The sequence below is a fragment of the Jaculus jaculus genome, chromosome 16 (genome assembly GCF_020740685.1).
Source record: "Jaculus jaculus isolate mJacJac1 chromosome 16, mJacJac1.mat.Y.cur, whole genome shotgun sequence".
Taxonomy (NCBI): domain Eukaryota; kingdom Metazoa; phylum Chordata; class Mammalia; order Rodentia; family Dipodidae; genus Jaculus; species Jaculus jaculus.
In genome coordinates, this window is record NC_059117.1 from 58,774,120 (window position 1) to 58,794,331 (window position 20,212).

The 20,212-nt window shown below is 44.8% G+C and overlaps 3 protein-coding genes across 3 annotated transcripts in view; 2 read left to right on the plus strand and 1 right to left on the minus strand.

Moving 5' to 3' along the window:
• Positions 1 to 694: 694 nt before the first annotated feature.
• Positions 695 to 6,746, minus strand: Pde12 (phosphodiesterase 12). The gene is made up of 3 exons (XM_004661308.2): positions 5,323 to 6,746; positions 2,723 to 2,801; positions 695 to 1,673 (listed from the first exon to the last, which is right to left on the minus strand). Exons 1-3 carry the CDS (start codon positions 6,649 to 6,651, stop codon positions 1,231 to 1,233), a joined length of 1,851 nt encoding a protein of 616 aa, XP_004661365.1. The 5' UTR covers positions 6,652 to 6,746; the 3' UTR covers positions 695 to 1,230.
• LOC101613633 (ubiquitin-like) lies at positions 6,493 to 11,474 on the plus strand. Its single transcript, XM_012949402.2, has 2 exons — positions 6,493 to 6,751; positions 10,871 to 11,474. Exon 2 carries the CDS (start codon positions 11,091 to 11,093, stop codon positions 11,472 to 11,474), a length of 384 nt encoding a protein of 127 aa, XP_012804856.2. The 5' UTR covers positions 6,493 to 6,751; positions 10,871 to 11,090.
• A 5,817-nt stretch (positions 11,475 to 17,291) lies between these two features.
• Positions 17,292 to 20,212, plus strand: part of Dnah12 (dynein axonemal heavy chain 12) — a 196,393-nt gene continuing 193,472 nt past the window's right edge. Inside the window, exons 1-2 of the mRNA XM_045135823.1 lie at positions 17,292 to 17,350; positions 18,802 to 19,004. Coding sequence (XP_044991758.1) covers positions 18,835 to 19,004 — 170 coding nt within the window. The 5' untranslated portion in view covers positions 17,292 to 17,350; positions 18,802 to 18,834. The remainder of the gene's footprint in view (positions 17,351 to 18,801; positions 19,005 to 20,212) is intronic.

A 20,212-nucleotide genomic window follows, 5' to 3' on the forward strand; every position in this document is an offset into this window, starting at 1 on the left:
AAATAAAAATGATTTAAAAAAATTTTATTTCAGATATGGTCAAAGGCCCCACTATTCCTTTTGTGTTTGAGGGTCTTGTTAGGTAGCCCAACCTGGCCTGAACTCACTATGTAATCTAGGCTAGCATTGAGCTCATGGCAATCCTCCTGTCTTGGCCTCCCAAAGTGCTGGATAAGGTACTATACCTGGCTTTCTTCTTCCTGTTTGTAAAACCTAACGATTTTTTTTTTTTTTTTTTTTTTTTTGGTTTTTCAAGGTAGGGTCTCACTCTGGTCCAGGCTGACGTGGAATTCACTATGTAGTCTCAGGGTGGCCTCGAACTCGTGGTGATCCTCCTACCTCAACCCTAACGATTATGAAAACACTTCCAGCAGAGAAATGCTCAGTAGTTCACCAAGTTTCAAGCCCCCTTCAGTACTTTCTCAGGAAGTAGCTATAATGTATGCTCTAATTTCAGGCAGTCAAAGACCAGGTTGAGTTATGAGCAAGAGTGATTAAAGACATGGGGATCAAGTTGTTTATGTTGCCATCCACCTTGAATATTAAATTGTGCATACATCCTATCAATGTGGGCTGAAGTATGAGTGAGAAGATAAAGTAGGGGTGTTTGTACCACCATTTGTACACTAGAAAATAAAATGCCCAAACGAAGCCAATGAAAATATTTGCTAATAAAAAAAAGGAGAAGCAGTAGTAAAAGTAGTGATAGTGTATTTTAATGTTTTGTTCAAGCTTTGGGATTGTAGTCAATTCTAACCAAACTGAGACAGAGGTAGACTCTAATACAATTCTTCTCATGTATCAGGACTCAAGTCTCCCACCTTAACCTGTATGCGCTCCCCTCCATTAGAGGAACATAATTCAATGTGAAATGTGTTATGAAATAAAAATCTTAACATCATTCAAATGGCACTTTAAAAATTCTTAATTACCAGCTTAAAAAAATATAAAAATGTACACAACAATTCAATTTTCTTCTTGCTAGTCATAAATATACTTGTTTCCCTCCAAGTGTAAGAAATAAAAATGGATAGAGAAATTATGTGACATAAACATTATGAATTTAGTTTTGTAACAATGCCATCTGTAACATAACTGGTAGGGAATGACTGTAAAGTTAGCTTAGTGTCTAGATTTCCTCTTTGAAGGTTATTATGAAGTTTGATTCATATGACATTTTCTGAAAAGTAACTAATTTCTCTTTCAGACTTAAATCCGTTAAACAAACATCTACTTCCATTTTAAGTCACATACAAGTGCTATGTGATCAGAGGGATGGGAGACACTAGGCAAGGCCTGGTGGGTGGTGACTTCTTCGTGACTGGGTAATGGAATCACCTGTTCAACTTCCAAAGCATTGAAGTCAATGAAAATGTAATCTAGGCATCCATGAAAGCCACCAACGTAATTTGTGTAAGCAGGTTCCCCAGAAGCACTTTTTAGTTTGAACAAATGTGTGAGAGACATGTTGCACCTTTCCTCTTCCCCGTTGGAGGCCCAGTCTTCATGGTCCTCTGCAATGCTGCCATTGATGACAAAATGATACATTCCTGTTGATGGTGTACTATTAAAATCACCACAAAATATGACTGGTATGCCAGGATACAGAGCACATGAGACATGTCTAATGTGAGCCAGGGCTACTGCCATTTGAATGAGACGAATGTACCCACCTACAAACATATATAAAAACACATTAATGTAAGTACTTTTGGAATTTTTTTTTGAAAGCAAGAAAATACCCTTAACAAACTACAGTAGCTGGGTGATATATAGGATGTGTGTGTGTGCATGTATGTGAAAATATTTTCATTTTTAAACATTTTTTTGCAAGGAGAGAAAGAAGGGAGGGAGGGAGAACATGGGTGTGCCAGAGCCTCTTGCAAACGAACTCCAGATGCATGCATCACACTGTGCATCTGGCTTTACATGGATACTGGGGAATCAAACCCAAACACATGCTTTGCAAGCAGTGTTTTTAACCACTGAGCTACCTCCTCAGTGTTACCAACCTTAAATTATATTTAAGCCACTTAAAACAGCTGGATGACACTTGAGATCAATATCTGCATAGGTCTTGGGTGTTGTCACACACTTCTAATCTCAGCACTCAGGAGGCTGAGGCAGGAGGCCTGTGAATTCCAGGCCAGCATATCCATAGGGAGTGCTTTTATCAAAAAAAAAAAACAAAAGGGCTGGGCATGGTGGCACATGCCTTTAATCCCAGCACTTGGGAGGCAGAGGTGGGAGGATTGCTGTGAGTTCAAGGCCACTCTGAGACTACATAGTGAATTCCAGGTCAGCCTGAGCTAGAGTGAGACCTAACCTTGAAAAACAAAAATAAATAAATAAAAAAATTAAAACAAACAAACCAAAGGCGCTTCTTGGCTGTCCATCTCTCCTGAAGCCTGAACCTCCCTGGCTCTGATAGGCCTGCCCCTGTCCCAGCCTGCCTGGGCTGGGATTGGGGGAGGGGTAAGGACCCACATGTGCTCACTACTCACTCCTGTCTTCCACATGACAGAAGCTCTCTGCACTTTCTTCTTTTAATCTAGTAAAAGTCTCTAACCCTGAAAAAAAGATATGTATATACATACATATACATATGGATATGTATGTGTACACACACACTCACACAAATTATGTATGTGTATTAAAAAAAAAAAAGAGTTTTAGCAACCTAAGTCACAATGTTTAAGTCACTTGCAAAACCAAGACCTACCTTTTGGATGCCAGTAGAGATGGGTATTAGCAACACATATCTTTTTAGTAGAGTCCGTTACAGATTGAAGAACTGAAACCTAAAATCAACAGAAAGTGTCAAGGGTTCAGTTGGTGTCTGCCAATCTCCTGAATGTTTTTTTGTTTGTTTGTTTTTCAAGGTAGGGTCTCACTTCAGCCTAGGCCGACCTGGAATTCTCTATGTAGTCTCAAGGTGACCTTGAATTTATGGTGATTCTCCTACCTCTGCCTCCTGAGTGCTGGGATTAAAGGCATGTGCCATCATGCCTGGCCTGAATGTTTTTTTACTATACAATGAATTAATATTTTATGACATATCCTTCTCCTTCTCTTGATGAACTATGATCAATGATTAAATCTGATGTTATGTAAGTTTTAGGGCACATGTGAATGATTCAATGTGATATTTTAATAATTTTCTAATGTATATGCCCCATGAAAAAATACATTTTGGACGACAGTTAAGATTGGAACTTTTCAAGTGAATAAGTACAAGCTTGGGTGTCAAGCCGGTCTGTTTGAGTAGCTGAGCATTTTGAGCAAGCTATTTTTCACAGAACCTCATGTATACTTAGTTAAATGGGCTTACACAGAAGTGCAAGGAACACATTGCTCAAAACATGATAGATCTTCGTTTTACTTGGAAAAACCCCAATTACTTGAAATTTGTGTGGATAACACACTGAAAATGTTCTTGAAAAACAAGACAGCTTTAAGCTAAGTAGCAATTCACACCCTGCCCTGTGATGAAGATTTAGGTAATTAGCTAAGAATCTTGGCTCCATACTGTGTGAACCTCAGTGAAGAAATTTAACCATTTCCTCAGTTTTAAAATGGGAAGAGAAGGGCTGGAGGGATAGGATCCCGGTTCTATTCTCCAGGACTCATGTAAACCAGATTCACAAAGGGGTGCATACATCTGGAATTCGTTTGCAGTGCCCATTGTCTCTTTCTATCTGCCTCTTTCTTTTTCTCAAATAAATAAAATAAAATAATTTTTAAAATTAAAAAATAAAATGGGGCTGGAGAGATGGCTTAGCGGTTAAGCGCTTGCCTGTGAAGCCTAAGGACCCCGGTTCGAGGCTCGGTTCCCCAGGTCCCACGTTAGCCAGATGCACAAGGGGGCGCACGCGTCTGGAGTTCGTTTGCAGAGGCTGGAAGCCCTGGCGCGCCCATTCTCTCACTCTCCCTCTATCTGTCTTTCTCTCTGTGTCTGTCGCTCTCAAATTAAAAAAAAAAAAAAAAAAAAAGTTGTGAAAAAAAATAAAATGGAAGTGTGTGGGGGGGAGGGAGGGAATTACCATGGGATATTTTTTTACAATCATGGAAAATGCTATAAAAATTTAAAAAATAAAATAAAATGGGAAGAACACCTATAAAATGGGAGCACAAACAACTGTGAAGATTCAAAGAGCTAATGATATGCAACAATAGCATCTGACAGTTACGAAGTATATTTTGCATCCAAGTGCCTTAACCTCTGAGCCATCTCCCCAGCCCTGAGTTATGTTTTGTACAGACCAGTGCTTGACAAACAGTAAACAGCTATGTGTCTCTCTCTGTGGACAGCAAGCACTACAGATGTCCCTATTTGTCTCGTTCAAGGCAACCTACAGGCACAATTGGAAAGTTTAATCAATCCATGCTTAAGTAATCATGATGGCTAAATTTTGCAGACGCTACAGTAGCAGACATACCTTCCACTAAACTCTGGACAGCTTCAATTATACCCTCCATCACCATCCCTCTATTCGCCTTCCAACCCCCTAAAAACGAGCAAGTATTGGTCAGGGGAGATGACACAGCACCTAAAGGAGCCTGCTTGCAAAGCCTACCAGCCTGTGTTCAAGTCCCTTCATTTGCAGCAGTTGGAGGTCCTGGTGCGCCCATATACTCACTCTGTCTCCCTTGCAAATTTTTTTTTTTTTTTCCGAGGTAGGGTCTCACTCTGGCCCAGACTGACCTGGAATTCACTATGGAGTCTCAGGGTGGCCTTGAACTCACGGCGATCCTCCTACCTCTGCCTCCCGAGTGCTGGGATTAAAGGCGTGCGCCACCACGCCCGGCAGTGCAAATAATATTTTTTTAAAAAATATTTTTTATTTATTTGCACACAGACACACACAGATAAGGGATACAGAGAATGGGTACACCAGGACCTCTAGCCAGTGCAAACGATCTCCAGACGCATGCGCCACTGTGTGCATCTGGCTTTACATGGGTGCTAGAGAATTGAATCCGGGTTGTCAGGCTTTGCAGGAAAGTGCCTTAATCACTGAGCCATCTCTCCAGCTCCCCCCCCCCTTTTCCCCTATAAGAAAATAAGCTAGTATAAAGAAGTCAGAAGAGTGTTGGAGAGATGGCTTAGCGATTAAGGCACTTGCCTGCAAAGCCTAACGACCCGGATTCAATTCTCCAGGACCCACATAAGCCAGATGCACAAGGTGGTGCATGCGTCTGGAGTTCGTTTGCAGTGGCTGGTGGCCCTGGCGCCCGTTCTCTCTGCCTCTCTCAAATAAATAAAAATAAACGTTAAAAAAACGTTTTAAAAGAGAAGTCGGGGGAAGCTAGCTACTTCACCTGAAGGACAGAAGATCTCTGGAGTACTTTCTCCTGCGCCAGTGGGTACCGAACTAGTTTTCCCAGTAAGTCTTTGTGAAGTGGGTCAGACTCCAGGGCTTCTTGGAAAGAGATGTCATGCTGGCTAAGAAGATGAAACTTCGACTTCCGGTAGAAAGTGGCCAGGCCTTCGTGCTGCTTTATGCGAAACACGCCCTCCAGCCCGAAGGCCTCGAGGGCGGGTACCAAGCTGTCGGCGAACACGGCGCGGTCCACCTCCTGCAAACAGATGAGGTCGGCGTTGTAGCCGGTGAGTTCCTTCTGGATGAGGTTCTGGCGATAGTCGACCTCCAGGGCGTAGGGGGCACAGTATGGGTACAGGACCGTCCTCGAGAACTCAGTCTGGGCGTATGTGTCGGCCAGGATGTTGTAGGAGACTGTGCGGATGAGAGCGTCCTCGGTCACCTTCTTGGTGTACAGATGCCGGTGGTCGAAAGTGCAGGTTCCAGGCCCCGCCTCCACCGGACACACACTTTCCAACTCCCGGCTGGGACCGAGGCGCTGCCCATTGCCCGGCGTGCACCGAAGCTTGAGCCGTAAGCCGATGTCAGCATTGCTGGGAGTGTAGACGCGCTCGTCCACCCCGGTCTCGGTCCAAGCAGAAGATGGCGAGGAGGAGTGCGACCATGACGAGGGTCCACCGTCATCGGATGGCTCTTCCGCCGCTCTGGGCTTGGCTTCCTTGTACCAATGGAAGAGCGAGCTGGCGGGGTCTCCGAATTCCAGGGCCAGCTTCGGGCACACCGGGAAGCCGGCCATAATGTAGCGCGGCAGCTGCAGCTCGGTGAAGGCCGGCGGGTTGCGCTCCACCTTGTACTTGACGTCTCCAATCTGCAGCACGGCGCCGTCCTGCCAGGCGTCTACGTTGAGCACGTCCTCGGCCACGGCTTCCTCTCGGTAGTACAGCTTCACCACGGGTTCGCAGGCCGCCGGCGGTTCGGGCCCGGTGCCCGTTGCACAGGCGGCGGCGGCGCCGCTCGACTGGGGTCGGTTCCTGCGGCCCTTCTTGGCCGCCGCCTTCGCGTGACCCTTGAGCGCGTTGGTGGCGATCCTGCTGAGAGCCCGCCCCACCGGCTCGCTCTGATCCCGCTGCATGTTCTTGTGACTGCCGTCGGCCAGCGCGAAAGACAGGCTCAGCTTGGGCTCCGAGGGCACACAGCGCACCACCGCGCGCTCCATCGCGCCCGCCGCCGCCGCCGGCTCGGTCACCGCCTCGGCCCGGCTGCGCTGCTCCACCCCCGCCGACCGGACCCCACGAAGGACGGCACGGACCCCCGGGAACCTCCACATGAACCTGGACGCTGACAAAGATCAGTCCCAACAGTTGCCCAGCGCCAACCCGAGACCCAGGAACCACAGCCACTCATTCAGACCCGAACACTTCCGGCCGGTGAGGATTTCCGGTGGGCCCGCAGAGGGCGCGCGTTGCCTGATCCGCATTTTCGCCGGCCCGCTCACCTTCTCCTTCTTTATACAGTCATCCTTGGTTCTAAATTATACTGCCTTAATTTTTACATTACACAACGGTCAAAAAGGAAGGAGTAGAGTAAAATATTCAGACGACGGAGAGAAATACCGCATACAACGGTTTTGTCGAAAGTGCCAGCCATATGAGAGGGAAGGTATACCAAACCGGAAGTGGCTGTGGGCTTCCTTTTTTTTTTTTTTTGGTTTTCCGAGGTAGGGTCTCACTGTAGCTCAGGCTAACCTGGAACTATGGAGTCTCAGGGTGGCCTCGAACTCACAGAGATCCTACCTCTGCCTCCCCAGTGCTCGAATTAAAGGCGTGCGCCCCCCGCCCGGCTCCCGTCATTCTTAATGCCAACGTTCTCGGCTGGGGCTGGTGTAGGCGAGGGCGTGCTAGTGCTACTGGCTTTAAGGCCATATACATGTATATAGCCAAATGAATGAATGAATGAATAAAAATATTTATGGACTGGAGAGATAGCTTAGCGGTTCAGGCACTTGCTTAGGAAGCCTAAGGACCCAATTTCGAATCTCCAGCACTCATGTAAGCCTGATGAACAAGGTGGCACATGCATCTGGAGTTCCTTTACAAGGGCTGAGGCCCGGGCGTCCCGTTCTCTCTCAATCTCTTTCTCTCTCTCTCTCTCTCTCTCTCTCTCTCTCTCTCTCTCTCTCTCTCATAAATAAAAAAAAATAAAAAAATTACTTGGGGGCTGGAGAGATGGCTTAGCGGTTAAGCGCTTGCCTGTGAAGCCTAAGGACCATGGTTCAAGGCTTGATTCCCCAGGACCCACGTTAGCCAGATGCACAAGGGGCACATGTGTCTGGAGTTCGTTTGCAGTGGCTAGAAGCCCTGGCGCGCCCACTCTCCTTTCTGTCTCTCTGCCTCTTTCTCTCTCTGTCTGTCGCTCTCAAATAAATAAATAAATAAAAATAAACAAAAAAATTTACTTGGGCTGGAGAGATTGTTCAGTGTTTAAGATGCACGCCTGCAAACCCTGATGGCCTGGGTTCGATTCCCCAGTACCCAGGTAAGCTAGATGCACAAGGTGGCGCATGCACAAGGTGGCACATGCATCTGGAATTCGTTTGCAGTGACTAGAGGACCTGGCACACCCATTCTCTCTCTCTCTCTCTCTCCCTCCCTCTCAAATAAAAATAAAATATTTAAGAAAACTTAAGATTGGGCTAGAGAGATGGCTTAGCAGTTAAGGTGCGTGCCTGTGAAGCCTAAGGATCCATGCTCGATTCTCCAGTCCCACTTAAGCCAGACACGTAAAGGAAGTGCAGGCATCTGGATTTTGATTGCAGTGGCTGGAGGCCCTGCCCTGGCATGCCAATTCTCTCCCTTTCTCTCATAAACAACAAACAAACAAACAAACCCACCTTACAATTAAATGATTAAGGCAAGGGTTGGAGAGATGGTTCAACAGTTAAGGTACTTGCCTGCAAAGCTTGATGATGTTTCATTACCCAGTATTCAAGGAATGTCAGATGCACAAAAGGGAAGATGCATCTGGAGTTCGATTTCAGTGGCTAGAGGCCCTGGCATGCTCATATTCATATTTATATTCTCTCTGCCTCTGCTTGCAAATAAATTTAATTTCTAAAAAATATTTTTATTTAGGGCTGGGGAAATAGCTTCGTGGTTAAGGCATTTGCCTGCAAAACCTAAGGACCCTGGTTCGATTCCTCAGGACCCACGGAAGCCAGATACACAAAGGGTCGCATGTGTCTGAAGTTTGTTTTCAGGAGCTGGAGGCCCTGGCACACCCATTCTCTCTGCCTCTTTCTCTCTTTCTCAAATAAAGAAATAAAATATATAAAAATATATCTATTTATTTATTTGAGAGAGAGAATGGTTGCTCCAGGGCCTCCAGCCACTGTGAACAAATGCCAGATGCATGTGCCACCTTGTGCATCTGACTTATGTGGGTTGTGGGGAAATGAACCTGAGTCCTTGGACTTTACAGGCAAATGCCTTAACTACTAAGCCATCTTTCCAGCTCATAAATTTTTTTTTTAAAAAGGTGAAGGCAATAACATGCTTTCCCTGATATCAGGAGAAGAAAAGGCAATAGGAATAATTTTATTCACTCAGTCCAAGTCAAGAAACATAAGGTAAGGCCTGAGGGTATAACTTGGTGGAGGTGTGCTGAACTGGTACGTGTGAGGCCTTAGGTTCCACCCTCAGCCCCAGGACTAAGACAGTCTGGACGACATCCACCTGTGATCTCAGCAATGAGGCTGAGAGTCTCAAACTTTCAGTTCTCCTGCTTCAGTCTCAAAAGAGCTGGAATTAGAGGCGTATGCTACAAGACCCAGCCAGAGAATCACATTCATAAATTCTTTTCAAATAATCAAGGCTTTTTGCAAAATAAGCAGTTACCTGATTCCATAAATAGCATTTTTAACCATTAGCTCAGAATTAGAGTTTGCAGGAAGATTTTCAGCTGCAAATAAGTCTGGGTGGTTAATTTCTTTGAAAGCATAAGATATATCAAAACATTAGCCAATCCTATAATAGCAAAAACTAGTTCTTTTTATAAAAAATACAGATTTAATCCCAGCAATTTGTAGGCAGAGGTAGAAGGATTGCCATGAGTTCAAGGCCACCCTGAGACTACATAGGGAATTCCAGGTCAGCCTGGGCTAGTGCAAGACCCTACCTTGAAAAAAAAAAAGTTAAGAACCAGGCGTGGTGGCACATGACTTTTGTCTCAGAACTCAGGAGGCAGAGGTAGGTGGATCACTATGAGTTCAAGACCACCTTGAGACTACACAGTGAATTTCAGGTCAGCCTAGGCTGGAAAGCAAAACCCCACATCAAAATAAAAAATAATAATAAACAACAAAAAACCAGAGAACTAAAACTACCCATTTTAAACTATAACAGTTTGGGCTTTTGGGCTAGAGAGATGGCTAAGCAGTCAAGGCATTTGCCTGCAAAGCCTAAGGACTCAGGTTTGATTCTCCAGGACCCATACCCATATAAGACAGATGCACAAGGTGGCACATGTGTCTGGAGTTCATTTGCAGTGGCTAGAGGTGCTGCAACTGTTCTTAGTAAGTCTGCAGTAGTTGAGACGGTCTGGGTCAGTAGTACATATAGATAGGTATACAGATTCGTGGAACAGAATTGAGAGTCTAGAAATAAACACTTACAGTTACATTGCATTCAGGTGTTGATTTTTTTTCAAGGTAGGATCTTATTCTAGCCCAGGCTGACCCAGAAATCACTGGGTAGTCTCAGGCTGGCCTTGAACTCATGGTGATCCTCCTACCTCTGCTTCTCAAGTCTTGGGACTGAAGTGTATGCCACCATACCTAGCTTGAGTTTTTGTTTTTGAGGTAGGGTCTCTTTCTAGTCCAGGCTGACCTAGAATCCATTATGTAGTCTCAGGGTGGCCTCAAATTCATGGCAATCTTCCTACCTCTGCCTCAGGAGGTTCCCCTTTTCCCAGAATTAAGATTCCTGGAAGGAGTAAACCTGAACCTTGTACTGTAGCTGGTTAAACTCAACCCCCAAAACTTGGCATCATGGCTGGTTAGCTCAGCCCCCATTCAGTTACCTGTAAATAACCCCAACTTTGATCTCTAGATGGGCTTTACACCCTCCTGCCTTCTCATGGGCAGGAGCTTTTTATAGTCTCCCCTTTTTCCTTCTCTTAAATATTTTAAAGTCTCTTGGGCTGGAGAGATGGCTTAGTGGTTAAACCACTTGCCTGCAAAGCCAAAGGTCCTCGGTTCAATTTCCCAGTATCCATGTACAGATACACAGGTGGCACATGCATCTGGAATTCGTTTGCAGTGGCTGGAAGCCCTGGCATGCCTATTCTTTCTTTCTCTCTCTCCCTGCGTCTCTCTCTCAAATAAATAAATAAAAATTAAATATTTTAAAGTCTCTGTAAACACACAAATAAACCCATCCATACATAAGAAGTTTTTGTTTTCTACAGGTAGATACTTACTTTAAAAACTACTGGGAAGTTGTATTTATACATTCACTCCAATGACTTTTTTTTTTGTTTGTTTGTTTAAGGGAGGATTTCATTCAAGCCCATACTGACCGGGAATTCACTTTGTAGTTCCAGACTTGTCTCAGAACTCACAGGGGTCCTCCAACCTCAGCCACCACACCTTTCTCCCAAGTGACATTTTTGGAGTAACTACTGTATGGAAAACATAGTAGTGTAGGATGCTTCCTCACTAAAAAAACTCCTGCTCTTTCTCTTTAACGAGGCGGTCGAGCAGCCACCAAAATGCAAATCTTTGTGAAGACCCTGACAAGTGAGACCATCACACTAGAAGTTGAACCCAGTGACACCAACATAAATGTCAAGGCCAAGATCCAAGACAAGGAAGGTATCCCACCTGACCAGCAGCGGCTGATATTCGCTGGCACACGGCTGGAGGATGGCCGCACTCTCTCTGAATACAACATCCAGAAAGAGTCTCCCCTGCACCTGGTGTTGCGCCTGCATGGTGGCATCATCAAGCCCTCCCTCCGCCAGCGTGCCCAGAAGTACAACTGTGACAAGATGATCTGCCACAAGTGCTATGCTCGTCTGCACCCCCATGCTGTGAATTGCTGTAAGAAGTGTGGCCACACCAACATCCTTTGCCCCAAGAATAAGATCAAGTAAAGCCATGGCCTTGGGGCCCTAACAAAGTCCCCATACATTGACTGCATCAGGAAGAAAAATCCTGACATAGATCTGGAGAGATGGCTCAGCAGTTAAGGCACTTGCTTGCAAAGCCTAAGGTCACAAGTTTGATTCATCAGTATTCATGTAAAGCCAGATGCACAAGGTGGTGCCTGCATCTGGTATTTGTTTGCAGTGGCTAGAGGCCCTGATGCACCCATTTTCCCCTTCTCTCTCAAATAAATACATTTTTAAAAATCCTGACATGGAGACTAGAAGGCAGAAAGTGCTCCAGTGTTTCTAGAATAGACTTACTATTAACACACCATCAAGTAAACTACTAGAATAAAGCTTTAGATGAAATGCCTGCTTGGGGTTATAGGGCACTCTGGGAAGGGACTTTGTGGCATGCTGTGCCTCCTGTCCTCCCAGGTTGCCATGAAGAACAGTGTTCCAAAAGGAGACCCTGTTGCCAAACTGCTAGACCAGCGAATGCAGGAGGTACAGCATGACAGTGTCTCCAAGACCACACAGACCCTGAACCCTGCAGCCACATGAATAAGAGAAACGCACTGAACCTGGCATGGGGTGTCACTTATCTGAATACACTCAGGCAAAACTGGGCATCCTCAGAGAAAAAGCAGGATGTCGCTGGGAAGAAAGCACCCAGCGGCAGAGGTAAACATAAACCACGGCCCCCACCCCACTCCCAGCCCAGCCCATGGAAAATTCACTCGCCCACTGCCCCAAAGAGAAGGCTGTAGCTGGTGGATAGACAGCATACCATGAAATTGAAGGAGGATAAGAGAAAGCTAGCTTCTTTTAGGCAGTTTCAGTTAGAGGTTGAGGCCCAGAGAGAACCAGGAGATGCCACCCCACTTGCTACCTCACTCTGGCACAAGAACAGAACTCTTGGCAGAAGTGGAACTCATGTCTCATGGAGACTGATCTACAGCACCCCTTGCTGCCCACAGTCTAGCATGCTACCTGGACAAGCGGCCCAGGTGGGCAGGCTCTGGGATCCACCCTCCAAATCTACAAACCAACTGGGTCTTCCCCTTGGTTATAAACGCTGCTTTTCTCTGCTTGCCCAGCTCTGCTTTCACTCTTCTCTGCTCATGTCATTGCAGGAAAATGAATGAAAAAACATCATCATGTGTAGTGAAATAAGCCAAACTCAGAAAATATTGCAAGTTTTCTCATATACAGAATCTAGATTTAAACCCACACACACACACACACACACACATTTATATACCCATAGGACAAGAAAGGAGGACCATTATTGGAAGGTGTAGGAGGACATTAAGGGAGGGGAAGAAGAGGGGAAGGTAAGCTGGGGGACAAAACAATATATCCTGTTTTCTCTCATATGCAGAATACATTTATCTATCTATAATTAACTTAGATCCATACCCAAAACCATCTACAAAAATTAACTGTGGGGCTGGAGAGATGGCTTAGTAGTTAAGGTGCTTGCCTGTGAAACCTAAAGATCCAGGTTCAAATCCCCAGTACTCACATAAACCAGATGAACAAGGTGACACATGTGTCTGGAGTTCATTTGCAGTGGCTAGAGGCTCTAGTGTGCCTGTTCTCTCTCTCAAATAAATTAATTAAATCAAATTTAAGAAATTAACTATGAGTCATAGATTCAACATGTAAAACATAAAATTAGAAGAAAACAGAGGAAGCTAGAGAGATGGCTCAGCAGTTAAGGTGCTTGCCTGCAAAGCCTAACCACCCAGGTTCAGTTCCCCTGTCCCCCAGCAAAGCCAGATGCACAAAGTGGCACATGTGTCTGGAGTTCATTTGCAGTGGCTAGGTGCCCATTTTTTCTCTTTCTCTCTCTCTCTCTCTTCTTGCAAATAAATGAATAAAAGAAGAAACCAGATTTTTTTCAGTTTTTCAAGGCAGGGTCTCATTGTAGCCCAGGCTGACCTAAAATTCACTATGTAGTCTCAGGGTGGCCTTGAACTCATGGCAATTTTCCCACCTCTACCTTCTGAGTGCAAGAATTAAAAGCATGTACCACCATGCCTGGCAAAACCACAAAAATTTAATGGTTTTACCTGTAAACCTCCTTTCATGTACATATATATATATATATATATATATATATGTGTGTGTGTGTGTGTGTGTGTGTGTGTGTGTGTGTGTGTGTATATGAAAAATTAGATGCACAAGGTGGCACATGTATCTGGAGTTCGTTTGCAGTGGCTAAAGGTCCTGGCGTGCTCATTCTCTCTGTGTATATCTCTCTGTAATAAAGTTTAATAAAATCTCAGCAGGGCATGGTGGTGCATGCCTTTAATCCCAGGACTTGGGAGACAGATGTAGGAGGATCGCTGTGAGTTTGAGGTCACCCTGAGACTACATAGTGAGTTCCAGATCAGCCTGAGCTACAGTGAGACCCTACCTTGAAAGATAGCCCAGGCCCAGAAAGCCAAAAGTCACATGTTCTCTTTCATATGGGGATCCTACCTACAAATGATTGGACTTCTGGGTGAGTAGGAAGAAAACTCAGTAGCAGAAGCCAGTAAGCTAGAAAGGAGATATAAAGGGCAGGAGGGGGGACTTAATAGGATGGTATTATATGTATGTAAGTAGAAGAACAGATTAATGGGGGTGAAAAGGCCTAAGTGAGGTCATGGGAAGAGACTGAGTAAAGGAAAGGTGGAGGGAGGGCTAATCAAATCTAAGAGGATATAAATAAGTCATATGGAACATTACTTTGTTTTGGACAATGGACCACTCAGAAGCCATAGATTGTTACTAGAAAATTTTCAGTGCCAGGGATGCGATACCTTCTGGTGAGTTGTTGGCCAAGGAGGTCCCTGATGCTCCCAAAATGTTACAGGCCATTGCCAAGGCCCTTGGTTTCCCACCAGGAATAGATGGTAAGACCCTATTGCTGAAGACTGCACATACTTGGGCTTCAAGGTCACTGAGAAATCCTGCTGGAGCTGAGCTGTAAACCTCCTCCATATAGACCAGCTGACAGAAAGCTGGAAAAAGTCATGCTGAATAAAGTCCAATGGGAGAGAGAAAAACCACCAGTGAAGATACTCAACAGTGGACACTGCAAGCCTTAGATTTGGCCAGCCAGGCCAAATGAGCCAACGGGTACAATAGTGGCATGTCTGTTATGGGGGAAACCACCTACCCTCTAATTGGACTGGGGGCCCACTCCATGGGAGGGAATACATCCCTGATACTGGGGGCCCACTCCATGGGAGGGAATACATCCCTGATACTGAAAACCTACAATAGGAGTAGTCATGAACCCTAGGGGTGTAACGTCTTCTGCTGTCTAGCTAAATGTATGTACTATGCTCACCAAACTGTCCAGTAAGCACTTCTCTTAATGTTCATACCCACATATTAATGCTACTCTCACTTTTGTTTAGAGACACTTCTCTTCTCAGATGATGGATGACTCAGAAAGCACCATGGTGCTGAGAAGTGACAGAGGAGTGCTCAGTACTGAAATATCTTTATCACATCTTCCAAGGCTCAGGGTTCATTGTGGAACAGGTGGTGGAGAGAATATAAGAGCCAAAGGAAGGGCAGGACTCCTTACAACGTGCTCCTCCAGACACGAAATGGCCTGGATATTCATGACCCCGCAGTGCCTGACACTACTTACACAAGACCATCATAATAGGAGGTAAAAGATCATGACATCAAAATAAAAGAAACAGGGCTGGAGAGATGGCTTAGCAGTTAAGCGCTTGCCTGTGAAGCCTAAGGACCCCGGTTCGAGGCTCGGTTCCACAGGTCCCACGTTAGCCAGATGCACATTGCAGAGGCTGGAGGCCCTGGCGCGCCCATTCTCTCTCTCTCCCTCTATCTGTCTTTCTCTCTGTGTCTGTCGCTCTCAAATAAATAAATAATTAAAAAAAAATAAAAGAAACAGTGATTGAGGGGCGTGATATGATGGAGAATGGAGTTTCAAAGGGGGAGGTGGGGGGAGGGAGGGAATTACCATGGGATACTGTTTACAATTATGTAAATTGTTAATTAAGAAAAGATTAAAAACAAAAAATTTCTCTGGGCATGTTGGTGCACACTCACCTTTAGTCCCAGCACTTGGGAGGCAGAGGTATGAATTCAAGGCCACCCCGAGTCCATATAGTGAGTTCTAGGTCAGCCTGAGCTAGAATGAGACTCTACCTTAAAAAGACAACAACAAAATCTTATAGTAAGCCAGGCATCATGACCCAAGCTTTTCTTTTTTTTTTTTTTTTTGGTTTTTCGAGGTAGGGTCTCACTCTGGCTCAAGCTGACCTGGAATTCACTATGTAGTCTCAGGGTGGCCTCAAACTCACGGCGATCCTCCTACCTCTGCCTCTCGAGTGCTGGGATTAAAGGCGTGTGCCACCATGCCCGGCTTATGACCCAAGCTTTTAATCCCAGCACTCAGGAGGCAGAAGTAGGAGGATTTCTATGAGTGCGAGGCCAGCTTGGGACTACAGAGTGTGTTCCAGGTCAGTCTGGGCTGGAGTTAGAACCTACCTGGAAAATAAATAAATAAATCTCAGAGCTAGCGGTGATGATGTATGTCTTTAATCCCAGCACATGGGAGGCAGAGGTAGGAGGATCGCTATGAGTTCAAGAAAAACCTGAGTCTACATAGAGAATTCTATGTCAGCCTGTGCTAGAGAGTGAGACCTTACATTGAACCCCCCCAAAATCTTATTTATTAATCTTATTTATTAATGAAAACCATAGTTTGATATGCTAGCCAAAGGAATAATTTAAAAAATAGAGTTCCAGGATTTATTCACCCCCAGTATTTCTACAAGCTATTGTTGAAAACAGATAGGGGTGTATACGTACACTGGGTGTTCAATTTGCAGCATTTCATATTTCTCTCCCCATGTACAGTCAGGAAGTTTACACACTGTAACCTGCTTGATTTTGGCAAGGATTTCCTGAAGTGCTGTATACACAAATAGCAAATAGAAACAAGATAAATTTTATTGTTGCTTAGCTACAATATTTATAAGAATTTGCAATAGGGACACTTGAAGTCTTGATTCTCCTCTGAGAATATATATTTGTTGTTGTTGCTTTTTTATTTTTTAATTTTTTTAAATTTATTTGAGAGTGACAGAGAGGAGGGAGGGAGGGGGAGAGAAAGAGAGAGAGAGAGAGAGAATGATTGGGCGCACCAGGGCTTCCAGCCACTGCAAATTAACTCCAGACTCGTGCGCCCCCTTGTGCATCTGGCTAATGTGGGTCCTGGGGAATCAAGCCTCGAACTGGGGTCCTTAGGCTTCACAGGCAAGCAATTAACCACTAAACCATCTCTCCAGCCCTTTATTATTATTATTTTTTTTCAAGGTAGGGTTTCACTCTAGCCCAAGCTGATCTGGAATTCACTATGTATCCCCAGGCTGGCCTCGAACTCACATTGATCCTCCTGCCTCTGCTTCTGAAGTTCTGGGACTAAAGGCAAGTGCCCACCTGGTCAGGCAAGAACCTATGTATTTTCCAATAAATCTAAATTCCACTCTTGAAGTTTTCCACAGTTTGAAACTCCTGATTTCCTGGACCCTTTTCCAAGGTAAGGCTGTTAGTTTTGAAATCAAACCCAAACCAAAACAAAAAAAGCCCTCTCTCCTCATTCACTTGAGTCAAGACCTGACGTGTCTTGGTAACCCTAAATCTGCCCGAGATCAGCAACTGTCCTTTCCAGCAGCTTGCAGCAGGCCCCTGGGCGGGCAGACCGGTTTCCATGGCGACAACGTTGTTTGCACTCGGTAGTTAGCGACCTTCTTTCACTTGCTTTTGAGCTGGGAGCTGGTGGGTGCAGGTCTGGACGGTTCGCCTTTTCCCAAGGCTTCCCTTCACCCCGGAAAACGCTGCAGGTCTGTCTCTGTCTGCGCGGCGAGTGAGAAAGTCAGGTAGATCTTGGTTCTCTGCCTTTCCCTCCCAGGGCAGGTCATTAGGATTTGGCAGGAATCTCCAAATCCTGTAGACATTGGGGCACAATGTAGGTAATACGACCGTAAAATTGCAGAGCATTTACATGTTATTGTACACTTGCTTCCCAGGAAATATGGTATTCTTTTTTTTTTCTTTTTCTATTTTTAGGTAGTGTCTCACTCTAGCTCTTGACCTGTGACTCACTCTGTAGTACCAGGCTGGCCTCGAATTCACAGCGATCTTTCTACCTGTGCCTCCCAAATGATGGGACTAAGCTGGCTTGGCCTAAATATGGTTATTTTTTGTCTTCATAACATTACTTCCTAGGATATTAGCAAGACAATACAATATTTCTTTTAAAATGCCATTCATGGGGGCTGGAGAGATGGCTTAGAGGTTAAGGTGTTTGCCTGTAAAGCCAAAGGACCTCGGTTCGATTCCCCAGGACCCACATAAGCCAGATGCCCAAGGTAGCCTATGCATTTGGAGTTTGTTTGCAATGGCTGGAAGCTCTGGCACACCCATTCTCTCTCTCACTGCCTCTTTTCCTCTCTCAAATAAATAAATAAAAATAAAAATATTAAAAACAAAAAGGCCTTAAAAAAATTTCAGTCCCTAAAGGGAAATTGTCTGCCTTCATCTCTTCATATTAAGGGAGGATTGGGGGGTAGGGGAACAATTCTAACAAGAATCCTTGCTCAAAAAGAAAAAAAAAAAAAACAGAAAGAAAAGAAAAGAATCCCTGCTCACTTATATCAACAACCATTTTTTATTTTGTTTTTTGTTTTTCAAGGTAGGGTCTCACTCTAGTCCAGGTTGACCTGGAACTCACTATGTAGAGTCTCAGGGTGGCCTTGAACTCATAGCGATCCTCCTACCTCTGCCCCCCAAGTGCTGGGATTAAAGTATGCCCCACCACGCCCGGAGTTCAACTGCCATTCTTTTAAAAATATTTTTATTATTTGAAAGAGAGAGAAGGAGAGAATATAGGTGTAATCTGGCTGAACGTGGGTATTGGGGAATCGAACCAGGGTTGTCAGGCTTTGTAAGCAAGTGCTATCAACAGGTGAGTCATCCACCAGCCCTTCAAATACTATATGTAGATATATTTTGGCGGAGGTGGGGGGTTCACAGTAGGATCTTGCTGTAGCCGAGGCTGACCTGGAATTCACTATGTAGTCTCAGGCTGGCCTCAAACTCACATTAATTCTCCTACCTCGGTCTCCTGAGCACCACCACACCTGGCTCAACTGCTAGTCTTTAGTTACTGCCATACCTGGGGAGAAAATCTCAAAGGGTGTAGAATTTTGGGTGTTGATATATAGGATATGTGGATATATTGAGGCCTGCTTTTATAATAATAATGGCTTGTGTGGACTTTTTTTCTCCTCAGAGTGTAGAGTATTTGAAACCTCAAGGGACCAAGATGTCAGCTCCTAACAAAGCTATCATTGAAGCAGAGAAGGAGGCTCTTAACCTGAAGTTACCCCCCATTGTCCATCCTTCAGAAAACATGGGTGTTGACACACCATATCAGAGTAAACTGCTAACTTACAGAAGGTGCAAGGAGCAGCAGAAGAAAATTAATCAGCTAGTGTAAGTAGCATGGTGGTAAATCACTCTTGCTTGGAATTCAATTGAAATGAGAAGTATTCTAGTCTCATTTAAAGCTTTTAAAAAATATAATTAATTAATTAATTAATTTTTTTTTGAGAGAAAAAGAGGCAGAGAGAGAGAGAGATGGGGGGGGGGTAAGAAAATGGGTGCACCAGGGCATCCAGCCACTGCAAACGAACTCCAGATGCATGTGCCTCCTTGTGCATCTGGCTTATGTGGGTCTTGGAGAATTGAATCAGGATCCTTTGGCTTTTCAGGTAAATACCTTAACCACTAAGCCATCCCTCCAGCCCTCATTTAAAGCTGAAACTGGGGACTGAAGAGATGGCTTGGCAGTCAAGGTGCTTGCCTGCGAAGCCTAAGGACCCATGTTCAATTCTCCAGATCCTACATAAGCCAGACACACAAGGTGATGTAAGCACACAAGGTTACATATTTATACAAGGTGACACATGTGTTTGGAGTTTGATTGCAGTGGTTGGAGGGCCTGGCACACCAATTTTCTCTCTCATTCTGTATCTCACTCATTAATTTTTTTTTTTTAAAGTAGGGCTGGAAGGATGCCTTAGTGGTTAAGGTGCTTGCCTGCAAAACCAAAGGACCCAGGTTCAATTCTCCAGGACCCATGTAAGCCAGATGCACAAGGTGGTGCATGCATCTGGAGTTTGTTTGCAGCGGCTGGAGGCTCTGGCATGCCCATTCTCTCTCTCTCTCTCTCTCTCTCTCACAAATAAATAAAAATAAAAAGTTTAAACTGGGGGCTGGAGAGATGGCATACTGGTTAAAGGTGCTTGCCAACCCTGAAAACCCAATGACCCTGGTTCAATTCCCCAGTAACCATGTAAAGCCAGGGCAGCCGGGCATGGTGGCACACACCTTTAATCCCAGCACTAGGGAGGCAGAGGTAGGAGGATCATCATGACTTTGAGGCCACCCTGAGACTACATAGTGAATTCCAGGTCATCCTGGGCTACAGTGAGACCTTACCTTAAAAAGCTAATAAAAAAAATAAAAATAAAAACAGATACATAATGTGGTGCAGGTGTCTGGGGTTTGTTTGCAGTAGCATGAGGCCCTGGCACAACCATACTCATTCTTTTTCTATCTGCCTCTTTGTCTCTCTTTCTCTCTCTCAAATAAATAAAAATTTTAAAAATATAAAAAAAATAGTGGAGCATTGTGGTGCA